The sequence below is a fragment of the Mus musculus genome, chromosome 16, assembly GCF_000001635.26.
Source record: "Mus musculus strain C57BL/6J chromosome 16, GRCm38.p6 C57BL/6J".
Taxonomy (NCBI): Eukaryota; Metazoa; Chordata; class Mammalia; order Rodentia; family Muridae; genus Mus; species Mus musculus.
Genome location: NC_000082.6, coordinates 36843885 through 36856842, shown reverse-complemented (window position 1 = coordinate 36856842; position 12958 = coordinate 36843885). Strand labels below are relative to the sequence as shown.

At 33.8% G+C, this 12958-nt stretch overlaps 2 protein-coding genes across 11 annotated transcripts in view; one reads left to right on the top strand and one right to left on the bottom strand.

The window, feature by feature from the left end:
• The window catches only part of Eaf2 (ELL associated factor 2), an 82185-nt gene that overhangs the window by 18226 nt on the left and 51001 nt on the right, over positions 1-12958 (top strand). The gene's annotated exons all lie outside the window — the stretch shown is intronic.
• The window catches only part of Iqcb1 (IQ calmodulin-binding motif containing 1), a 44360-nt gene that overhangs the window by 15877 nt on the left and 15525 nt on the right, over positions 1-12958 (bottom strand). For 7 of the 8 annotated variants that reach the window (XM_006522249.3, XM_006522247.3, XM_030249154.1 and 4 more), the window contains 4 exons: positions 9184-9362; positions 7107-7216; positions 5549-5658; positions 410-552 (listed from right to left, as the gene is read on the bottom strand). In XM_006522249.3, the coding sequence (XP_006522312.1) occupies positions 410-552; positions 5549-5658; positions 7107-7216; positions 9184-9362 (542 nt within the window). The remainder of the gene's footprint in view (positions 1-409; positions 553-5548; positions 5659-7106; positions 7217-9183; positions 9363-12958) is intronic. The other variant, XM_017317037.1, reaches the window with a different exon arrangement.

Genomic DNA, 12958 nt, shown 5'->3' with positions numbered 1-12958 from the left:
GAGCCAGATATACACATGCACACAGATGAACGTGTACACATAGATACACCACCATAGCATGTTCTTATTAATTCTGCTTCATCTGTCACAAATGTTAAGATGTCACAGATTTTATACTAGGGAATGAGTGCAGATGACAGACTGGATCCTTTTCAAGATTTTTTTTATGTCATTGACCACTATCTTTAATTATAAACATTTATGTTTAATACATGTATCTGAAAGTTAAAAAAATTAAATTATAGGTATGGATCAGAAAAGCTGTAACTTTTAAAATCTAGAACTTTAGTATTATTTCTCTAGGGAAAGAAAATAGAGACAGAAAAGGCAAGAAGATTCAAAAAAAAATTAACCAAGGAAGAGGAAAACTTGGTTTAAGCTATTCTAACAGTTTTACATTATTACTCACCTGGATGAATTATTTCAAGCATGTTCAAGCGTGACTCTCGTGAAAGCCTCATTGCTCTCTGTCTTTGAAGTTGCAATTTTAATCTGAGGTCTTCTTCTTCCTTCTGCCTATTTAGCTCCAACATCATCTTTGTTCGTTTAGATCTGTGAAAGAAAAAGAGTAAGTTCCTTACATACAATTTTATAAACCATGTCCATCAAGAAATACATGAAAAATCTTGATCTCAAGAGTAACCAAACAAGTAAAGACAAAAATGTTCTGGAAGATAACTCCTAGCATTGGTAGGGTTATAATGGTTTGTATATGCTTGGCCCAGGGAGTGGCACTATTAGGTGTGGCCTGGTTAGAATAAGTGTGTCTCTGTGGGTATGGGCTTTAAGACCCTCATCCTAGTGGCCTAGCAGCCAGTATTCTGCTAGCAGCCTACAGATGAAGATATGGAACTCTTAGGTCCTTCTGCACCATGCCTGCCTGGATGCTGCCATGCTCCTGCCTTGATGATAATGGACAAAACCTCTGAACCTGTAAGTAGCCCCAATTAAATGTTGTCCATATGAGAGTTGCCTTGGTCATGGTGTCTGTTCACAGCAGTAAAACCCTAAGACAAAGGTATAATGAAATACATTGTTCTTATATATAAATTTCTCTAGAGATGTTAGAATAAATATATCAAAAATCAGAAGAAATATTTTAAATACAAATAAAAAGGCTAAAAAAATACAGATCAGCCAATTCTACTTCTATTATTTTTCTTACTGAAATAATCAAATATATAAAGGCATGATCAAGGATGTTGTAGCATAGTATTATAGTGGTAACAAACCGAAAAGTATCTCATTATAGTGGATTGAATAAAGAAATACTGAGTCATCTAACTGATGGAATTTTAGTTTTAAAATAGAAAACTTGCAAAAAACGTAGTGACATGTACTGTTAGTTGAAAATAAAATGAAAATATAGAAGAATATGCCAAGTGGTGGTGGCATACACCTTTAATCCCAGTGCTTGAGAGGCAGGTGGTTCTCTGAGTTTAAGGCCAGCCTGGTCTACCAAGTTCCAAGGACAGCCAGGCCTACAAAAAGAAAGCCTATCTCGGGGCTAGAGAGATGTCTCAGCAGTTAAGAGCACTGATTGCTCTTCCAGAGGTCCTGCGTTCAATTCCCAGAAACCACTTGGTGGTTCATAACCATCTGTAATGGGATCTGCTACCATCTGTTGGATGTCTGTAGATAGCTACAGTGTACTCCTATACATAAAATAAATAAATCTTAAAAAAAAAAAGAAAGAAAGCCTGTCTTAAAATATATACATATTATTGGCCGAGCGTGGTGGCACATGCCTTTAATCCCAGCACTTGAGAGGCAGAGTCAGGTGGATTTCTGAGTTCAAGGCCAGCCTGGTCTACAAAGTGAGTTCCAGGGCGATACAAAGAAACCCTGTCTCGAAAAACCAAAAAAAAAAAAAAAAAAAAAGAAAAAGAAAAAACATATACATATTATATATATATAAGAATAAAAATTGTACTAAAATTGTATTAATTTACATAGAAATATAAATTATTTAAAAGACGTTAAAATTTCAATAGTGGTTTTTACTTTATGGTATAATTATATCTAACTTTTACTTTTTTTTCTCTCTCTCACTTTTCCTTTTGTTTAAGATTTATGGGGGCAAGAGAGCTGGCTCTACAGTTAAGAGCACCAGCTGTTCTTCCAGAAGTCCCAAGTTAAATTCCTAGCACCTACATGGTGGCTCACAACTGTCTAACTCCAGGTCCAAAAAAATCTATTACCCTATTCTTGACACCACAAGCACCAGGAATACATGTGGTACATAGACATATATGCAGGCAAAACACCCAATACTTATAAAAAATGAGAAATAAATGTTTTTTACATTTATCTGTCTGTATGTCTGCATGAGCAGACATGCATGCCTGGTGCCTATAGAGGCCAGACTGGGGTGTCAATATGAGCCACCATCTGGGTACTGAAAATTGAACTCAGGTCCTCTACAAGAGTAGCAAATGCTCTTAACTGCTGAAACATCTCTCCACACCCCTATTTTTCCTTTTGTTAAATTTAATTTCCAGGGCTAGAGAGATGGCTCAGTGGTTAACAGCACTGCCTGCTCTTCCAAATGTCCTGAGTTCAAATCCCAGCAACCTCATGGTAGTTCACAACCATCCGTAATGAGATCTGACACCCTCTTCTGGAGTGTCTGAAGACAGCTACAGTGTACTTACATATAATAAATAAATAAATCTTTTTTTAAAAGTTAATTTCTAACTACATTTATTGTCTCTGTGTGTCCATGCATTCTATTTGTGTGCATTTGTCAGCCATGAATCATGTGTGATCAGAGGACAACCTGAAGGAGTCAGGTTTCTCCCTCTAAACGCTGATCCTGTAGATCTAAAACACATCAGGCTGGATGACAGACATCCTTATCCCAATTAGTCATCTAGTCTGCCTCCAGATACAGGTATTTTTCAACTGTTTACTAAATACATACTGTTTTATAACTGGCTATAAAGTCTTCTGTGTTCAAAGATGTTTTATTTCATTATAATTTCTATATTTTCTGCTATTTATCAAATTGTTTGACTACTGCAACCTAGTCTTCCATATTTCCTATATGTCAGTATGTAAAGCATCACAAGTATTTATTTTACTTAGATGAATTTGCATGCTTGAAAAGTATGTTTCTTCTCTCCCAAAAGCAAGAACAAAAATAAATACTTCAAAAAAACAAATTAGGAGTTTGAACCCTGAAGGGGTTACATGAGACACCATCTCAATAAAATAAAACAACACTATCCTCAAACAAAATAACCTCCAAACAAAATGAGTAAGTTAACATACCATAGACATATTTATATATCCACATTAATTGATGCATTCTTTACAGTGACTAAGAAATAGATATTTATCAATAGATGGAAGGATAAAGCAAATATGGTACATATATAGAATGGTTTTATTCAGCCATAAAGAAAAACAAAGCTATGAAATTTGCATAAAATGAAAAGAACTGGAAATAATTAAAGTAAGCTAGACTCAGACAATTATGCAGAACCTATATTAAATTTTGTGTGTACATTTAATGAAACTGTAAAAACGACTGTGAGAGGGGAAAATGGTATCGTAAGGAGAGGTAAAGAAAAAAGGAGTCTATTTGAGGTAGGGAAGAGAACTAGCCAGAGGTGGAGACAAGGAGTATGGTGAGTGTAGTGATGGAGTGAGTGAAAACAAAGTTTAACAGCATGTGTGTGTGAAAATGCTATAAAGAAATTCATTACTCTGTATGCTAACTTAAAATTTTTAAAATGATTAAGTATTAATTAGATTCTGTACATACACTTCTACAAAAATGAGCTCACAATCCTTAGGTCCTGAGGTTTTCTTCTTTTCAGTGTAGTGATTAGACTTTATGCTAACTATGCATTCTATCATTAAACTAAACCCTAATCTAGAATTGTATACATTAAGGGCAGAAATTATACATATTTTTCAATCCTATTTTTAAAGTGCCATATACTAAAACCTTTTAAATTATCCTAAATGTATTATCTCAACCTTGTGAGGTACATGAACTTTAGTAATTCATTCATTTAATTTTTACAGTGCTGGGAAGTCACCCTAAGGTTTGTTCATGCTAGGTAAATGTTCTACCATTGAACTATATCCAGTCCTCCTTATACTCTTTGAGACAGGGTCTCTACTAAATTGTCCAGCAGTAGCAGCTTTGATCTCATTCTGTAATCCAGGCTGGGTTTAAACATATGTTCTTCCTGCCTTTGTTTCCTGAGTAGGTGAGATTACTGGCCTGTGCTACGAAACACAGGCATTATCTCTATTTTCTAGATTTGAAATTTGAGGCTAAGAATTTTGATAACTTGTCAAGTTGCTAAAGCCAGTTACAAACTCAAGTCTGTAACTCTCTCTTTCCATATATGCACATACACACACACGCACAATTTTGGAATATTTTCATATAACTATATATGTAAAACAATATACACATAAATAAAACTCACACATTTTTCCACCCCCTCTCTCTATGTATGTATATGTATGCATGTGTACACACACACACACACACACACACACACGTGCACACACACTCACAATCTACTTGATGAATGTTTGAAAACTTGATACTTTCTTTGCTGATAATACTCATGCCCAAAAGTAAAAATACTTGTCTTTAAATTTGTCTAGAAGAAAGTTTTTATAGGATATCTACTAAATAACATAGAGTGATTGTGTGACAATTTTGAAGTTATTTTTAGATGTTTTTGTAACAGAAATGCAGCTGCAATTATTAAAAGTGTGGTTTCAGTTTTTAAAGGTTACTTCTGTAATATGTCAGTTTCATTTTAGTGAGTTAAATTTAGCTTTAAGTAATGATGAATGAAAATAAAGTTACCTCTGAATGGGTCTACTTTATAATCAGTATTAACTACTTTTTAAATTTATTTTTGCTATGGTTTGTTCTGTAACCTTTAAGAATGTGGCTAGGTTAGTCATCAGAAAGTGACCCACATTTTTCAATATAACTGATGTAGAGATTGACAGTTTTGTCATATCTAAAGGATCACAGTTACCCGTGCCATATTTACTCAGGAAATCTTGGTTAACATCTTTAATCTTTATGTATCCACAAATATAATTCTATATATGAGCACTTATGAGCACTGCTGGTTTTGAGGATTTAATAATATAAATTTCACTGGCTCCCTCTTCAGGATTGGCCCACAAACCTGGATAGGAAGTGGACAGGATTGAGTATTGGATTCCATCAGATTTGTCTTATTATGCCCTTTGTTCTGAAAGGGTACCTGGTTACTTGAGCGTTGGTACTCAGTAACACTATGGAACAGAATAAAGACAAGAATAAAACAACACACATTAGGAAAGTAAAAAGAAAAGAAAAAACCACACACACAAACACTCCCCTCTCCCACTTGCATTTAACTGTGCTCTGGTAATGCTCTTATATTGTTTCTTTTTTTCTTTTTTTTTTTTTTTTTTTTTTTTTTTTTTTTTTTTTTTTTTTGGTGGGTCGGTGGGATTACAAATTTACATGCAAAGCTAGATTATCATTTCTACCAACAGTTTGGTTTGGGTTTTCTACCTGAAACTCCTCTGCAAGGCAATCACAGCAGACGGAAGCTTCTTTAATCTCTTTCTGGTCTGGAAACCTTTCCAATAGGCTTGAATCAAGCAAGCTGCTTTATGTAGTTTCTGAAATTATATACCAGAAATAATTTTGATACATCTCTAAAAAAGTCTTTTTGAGAAGTTTATCTTTTAAAACCGCAGGCCAGGATAAGTGGTAATCATCATCTGAGACAGACGGGTAGCCAGAAACATGAAGTTCATCAGGCCCAAAACGTCCAAGTAAACTCACTATATCTCACTTTCCAGACATAAGATGCTAAGCTCAGGTAACATCTAGAACATATTCAAGACAGTCTAGTTAGCTCTTCTGATCTTACTTCCTTTTCAAGGACTTCACAGTTCTGCCTTAATCTTTCATAAACTATTTTGGGCTAATGTCTTTTGTTTTGTTGGGTTTTGTTTTTGAAACTACATTTTGTTAGATAGCCAATGTTGATCCAATATTATGATCCTGCTGCCCTAGCCTCTGAAGCACCAGGATTAAATGTGCCACCATGGCCAGGGAGCTATCTTGGTAATGTTTAGTACTTTTAAAAGATTTATCTTTATTATTTTAATTATGCGTATGTGTGTGCATGCACATGTGTAGAAGGCAGAGGTTTTAAATCCCCCTAGAACTGGAGGTGCAGGCATTTCTGAGCCATCCAACATGGGTGCTGACAACAGAATTCAGGCCCTCTGCAAGAGCAGTACACAGTCTTAACTGTTAAGCCATTGCTCCAGTCCTTTTAGAATTATCAACTTGATTAGGCCTAGACTATGTAAGTTCTGCTGACTATGTATGTGTAGTAATGCAAATCTGTTTTAATTCTGTAAGCTTTTAGGATGCTGTTTTGAGTATGTTCATCACCTGTATAATGTTGAAAATAGTCTATGGAAGTAAAATTCTTTTCCTTTACTCTCTTCCTTCCAAATTTCTCCTTTCATTCTCTTGCCTAAACTGCACTTCTTTTCAATTACCATTTAAGATTTTAGGTACAGAATTATCTCATTTCCTTTTACTCCAAAAATATATTTTATTATTTTAGACTATTTTTCATATTTATTTTAAGGCCTCACCTGAAAATCATAAAAGTGTGTCTCTTTCTACAGAAGTTAGCTGGAGCCTCCATTTTGAGTATGTGTTGAGGAAGTGTGATAAAATAAAACCTCTCACATATCAAACATAATTTTATACATGTATTATTTTGTATCAATGAATAAGAAAGGCTCGCCACAGGTGGCCATATATAGCTTGTAAAATGATAGATATTTTTAATGAAAATGAAGTTTAAATGGCTTACTGATAAAACAGTAAATAGGGGATTTCATGAGACATCATGAAAAAAAATTGGCCTGCTCAAATGTATAAATAGATATAAAAGGGAGATTGAAATTGTGTTGAAATTGAAATCTACTGGGCAGGAATAATATTTTGCTTAAAGTGTTAAGAGAACGAAAGTGAGGCATATTTAGGAAGAACCAAAGTTCAATACAGTTATCAAATATCACACAAATTATTTTTATAATACCTGTTCTTCTACTTCCTGATGGATCTTAGGGGTTAAAAGATCAACGAGCTGTCTAAGTTCTCGACTAAATTCTGTAAGAGTTTCCTGTTTATTTAGCAGACTTCTAAGTCCTGAAATATAATAACAAAACAAAACAATTATCAATAAAGTAAGATTTTTTTGTTATCTAAGTATTAATGAAGTTAAAGTCTGGTTTGAAAATGAATAAATATAACAAGATGATTAAGTATATGGTTTTTCTTTTTCTCAACAATTTCTATATTGAAGTCTTTCCAATCTTCCTCTGTTCTGATCATTTTTATGTCCTTCACTTGTGACATCTGAATGTAAAAATGTCTAAAATAATTGCAATAAGTCAGAGAAAAAAGAATTTGTTTTCTTTTCAACACAAACATCTTAAACTGAAACATTCTTAAGAAAATAAATTATAAACATATCATCTATGTATGCCTACCTTGTGGAAGCACTTAAGCAGGTTATTATTATTTGCTATTAACAAGTTTCATTAACCAATTCTTCTTAAACTAACATCTATAATTTGGAAGTAAAAGTGCTATGACATTAGGATACTGCATTTTAATTCTCAAATAACACAGTATCATAAAAGGTACACTGTAACCTTTGAGTCTAAAGAATGTGAGATAATAAATATAAATAAGCTGCCATCATATGGATCTTTGAATGCATTATACATTCTTTGAGATCCAAGTTCTCAGCAACACTTACAACTGCAAAATATCTTAGTAAACTTGAGTAAATTCTACTGCTGCAATTTTATCAATCAAAGAATATTAAGGTCAATTTTACTTTTTTGTTGCTTTTGCTTTTTTATTAGAGTTTGGGGTTGAGACAGAGCTCACTATGTAGCTCTGGCTGTCCTAGTACACCACTACATAGACCAGGCTGTCCTTGAGCTCACAGAGATCTATCTGTCTCTGCCTCTCAAGTGCTGGGATTAAAGGCGTATGCTACCGCGCCTGGAATGGACGTTCATATTTCTGTAGAAATCTAGCTGCAGTATTGAAAAAATGTATGTCTGGCATAATAACAACTAGAGGTCTAATACTGGTGCTTATTCTCTTTTCTTGCAATATATAAAATAATTAAATTATCTATATTAATGACAAATAAAGAAAGTTACTAAAATGTCTTTCAAATCATTAAGATTAAAGTTTATTCTAATTGATTAGTAATTAACAGACCCTACCAATTTTAAAAGTGCCATGAAGCATTCTATATTAAGCATATTTAATGAACTAGAAACCCATATTTTACTATACTGAATATAAATAATATTGGTTAAAAAAACAACATAAAGCTAACATAGAATTTTGGATGGTAGTTGGTAAACTAGTATTTAGTAAATGACCTAATTTTTTCATGCCTCTTATTCCATGTCTATACGGATAAGAATATCCAATATACTAAAGGAATGAAATGTAAGTATGGAGGATAGTCTTACAATCAGTTAAGTGTTCAATTAAATTAACACTTTCACACAAGAATGGTAGTTAACAATGAGTTCATTTACTCTTAAGGCTTATGACTTTTTAATCAATGTATTTGAGTTTGGATGTGATATATATTCATATGGTATATACAAACACACACATATATAATATACTAAAAATATGAACAAATATCATACATATGTGATATATAAAATTGTTATATAATTATATATGTTACATATTATATGTATGTATATAATATTTTTTGAGTAAAGGAAGTAAAAAGTAAGGAATTAACTATTACCTGATAATAATGCACAATTGTATTTTCTCCTCTATTGATAAGGTCATAGACATCTTTGGTCATTATTACACTATTTGGTATGTTCAATATAAATATTTTTGTCAGAAAGGGATTAAACATTTATTAGAACACCATCAACAAAATATGCATGTTGTCTGTTGATCATATAGTGACATCTGTTCTAAAATGGTATATGTTGTAATAGGTTTGCCTGCACAGTTCAGCTACTAACTTTTCAAAATATAAGGATTTTACCATTCATAAACTATCAATACATTTTTGTCTTTGCTAATATCAAATAAAGAAAATATGTATGTCCTACCTTTATAGCAGGCACTTAGTCTCAGTAAAATCAAAATTTCCTGATGGGATTCAGCCAGTACTAGCAGGAGCTTTGTAGCAGTACTTCTTATGACTGGACTAGGAGTTGACAAAAGCTTGAAAAGAATTTCATCTAAAATAGAATGCAGGGCTTTTCCTTCTATTTTGAGTAAATTACCACTAATAGGATAGAATAAAAAAGCATAATTAATAATTCATATATGGTTATCACAACAAATTTAAAATAAAAGTTTCAGTAACTTAAATGCCTGTGTGTATGGTGGCCTAGTTCATGAAGATAGCCACCTTTTAAAGCATATAACTTGGTTCTGAGAATTTGGATTCTAAGATATTAAGCCAACTAACATTTCAGATTTCCTACTGTGGGCAGGAAACCATAGACTTTCTATTTCCAATAGAAAATACAAAGTAAATGAAGGTCCCTTCTTTCCTCTCAGAGAAACTTGTTATAAAATTGAAAATTTAAAAAACTGTAAGATTAAACAAGTGCTTCTAAGTCTTCAAGGTGACAAATTACAAGACTGCAATAAGATTCAACAAATAAATGACATACATGCACTTAATTTATAAAGAACATTTCATTTCCTTTGACATTTTTTTTCTCTTTTTTTTTTTTTTTTTTTTTTTTTTTTTTTTTTTTTTTTTGAGACAGGGTTTCTTTGTATAGCCCTGGTTGTCCTGAAACTCACTTTGTAGACCAGGCTGGCCTTGAACTCAGAAATCCACCTGCCTCTGCCTCCCGAGTGCTGGGATTAAAGGCGTGCGCCACCACGCCCGGCCCTTTGACATTTTTTTAACTATCATTTTTTTATTACTATTGTGAACTTTTTGTTTTGCTGTTTTGTTTGGGCTTTTGTTTTACTGGCCTTTTGTTTCTTTGTTTTTATGTTTGTTTCTGGTTTTTAGTGGGGTTCTGTGTTTCTTGATTTTTTTTTCATTTTTAAAGAGAGAAAAAGAACATAAAGTTTGCTAGGTACTAGGGAGAGGTAGGGAGGACCTGAAAGAAACTAGGAAAGGCGAAAAATCTTGATCAAGCCAGGCAGATGGTGGTGGTGGTGGTGGTGGTGGTGGTAGTGGTAGTGGTAGTGCACGCCTTTAATCCTAGCTCTTGGGAGACAGAGGCAGGTGAATATCTGAGTTCAAGGCCAACCTTATCTACAGAGTAAGTTCCAGGACAGCTAGAGCTACACAGAGAGATCTTGTCTTGAAAAGGGAAAAAAATTAAAAATAAAAATGTATGTTTAGGTTTCAAGCCTGGGACAAATGGCAGAGGTGCCTATGTAACACATCAAAGTAGATGCTGGCTGCCAGGTTCTCTCTGCATTCCTCAGTAGATACCTGTTACAGGGCCCTCTTGGTTGGCATACCCCACCCCTACCCCAAACTTCTCCAACCTAGGAGCTGGGCTGCCCTTTCCTATATAATCCCACCTGGCTCTTTTGTCTACTCTTTAGGCATTGACGCTGCTGTACCTGGTTCTCCTCTCCTTCCCCCTCCCCCCTCCTCACATGGATCAGGGTCATGTCCACTCTCGGCTCTCCCAGATGTCCCTGCTTCTGGCTATGCTCTCTCACATTCTACAGTAAATCTTCTCCTCCACCATACCTAGGAACAATCACGTTCCTTTCTTTTCTACTTTTTTTTCATTCAGTATTGTATGAAAAACAAATTGAAAAATGCAGTGTTAAAAAGAGAACTTGTCTATCTCATCTAACTTGTTAAGTTTATAGCATAAAGTTGTTCATATTGCTCCTTTGTGACTTTTGAATGACAGTAAATGATATTGTTCCTCTAAATTTTTACCTAAGTTGCTGGAAGCTCTGTTTCTTTCCTAACCACTTTTGCTGTAGGTTCATTTCATTCATTTTCTCAGATTCAGCTTATGCTTTCTTATCTTTTCTATTGTTTTCATTGACTTTAGGTTAAGAGTTGAGATTTTTAAAATAAAAAATTTCTCCTAAGTATTGTTTGAATTAAGATGTACCTCAGAAATTCTCATGTTATTTTCACAATCTGTTTATTTAAAAAATTTTCCTATTTTTCTTTCAGTTTCTTCTTTGTCTTGTATGTTACGTAGGTGTATTGTGTTACATTATTTAGGTACTTTTCAGAGATCTGCACATCACTCATGTCCAACCTCCAACCTCATTCCAGTTATAGCCCAGTTATTATTTAAATCCTCTTAAGTTTACTGAGAGTTAAAGACACTAGATATGCCTTTTAGAAAATGTTCCCTCATATTTAAAAGAAGTGGGTACTTTTTTACATGTATAAGTTGATTGGTACTCTACTACATTTTTGAAGAGAACCCATCTATAGATCTCTAATATAACTCTTTGCTAGTATTTTGTCTTGTAAATTTTCGGCATCTTGTTTTTCTTAGATTCTCAGCTTTATTTCTTTTCTTTTTCTTTTTTTTGTTTTTTGTTTTTATATTTAATTTAATTAATTTATTTCTTGAACTCAAACTTTCCTGCTATACGACATCCTAAAAACTTAGTACTAATTCAGGGCAGCTATGAAGCTTTTTGTACAGTTTGGATCTCGAATGTGCTCCCAAGGCTCATGTATGCAAAGCTCAGTCTCGAGGAAGGAGCTATTGGGAACTGTCTGAATGTTTAAGGAGTGGGACGTTACTGGGAGGCCTGGAGATCATTAGGGGCATGGTCCTTTCTCTCTTTGTGTTACTTCATGGCTGTAAGTGAGTAGCTTTGCCCTGCTACCTGTTCTCACTGTGATACACTGCCTCACTACAGGCTCAAACCAGGACAAATAGTCATGTACTGGAGGCTCCAAAATCATGAGCCAAAGTCAATCTTTTCTCTGTATATATCTGTTATCTCACGTAGTTTGTTACAATGACAGAAAGCTAATTACCCTAAATTTACTTACTCTCCCCAATCCCACTCTAGGTTTTCATTCATATACTGAGTCGTGTTCAGTTTATTGAGGAATTGATCCTTCATAATTTGTCTTTTTCTTTTCCCCTAATGGTCCAGTAAATTCATCCTTGTAATTCTATTTTAATCTAAAGTAGAAACAAAGGTCTGGTGATTTTAATTAAAAAAAAAATCCCTATTACCACTTCCAAGACTTTATTACTTTACTTGAATTGCTATGGTTCTGCCTCATATTTTTCCCCACTATTGGGCAAAAAATTTAGGATGTTTAACATCCAAGGCAAGTGTCCCAACCCTAAAATACCTCTACTCTTCCAATTGTCTTCTTTATCTAGTTTTGCTCTCATCTTTTCTCCATCAGTAACCAGAGTAATAATACTGAAATGTAATCAGACTATACTCATCTACTTAAAAAAAAATCTTCCATTTTTTTGTCTTTAAGATATGCTTTTATAACATATATCAAGTCTCTTCAAAATGTGCTGGCTATAAACTGATACTGAACTTTAAATCCCAGCAGGACAAATCTTCTCTACTTTCACCCACAGCATAACGCTTCTCTGTTGTCTGACAACAAAGCTGGCTCATGCAGTTACCTCTGCCTAGAAATACTGCTTTTTCCTCATCCTCCCTGGACAATTTATCTTCAAAGTTTCATCTTGGGCTTTAACTTCTCCAGGATGCATCTTCACTCAGTTTAGTTAGAATACAATTCTTAACATTTGTGGATAACATTAACATTGCATATTAATATACCAAAATGTAATGATTTCTGTCTCACTATTCAACTGTCACTCATTGAAGACAAGATTATATCCAAATAAACATTGTAAACACTAGGAGAAACACAGTAAT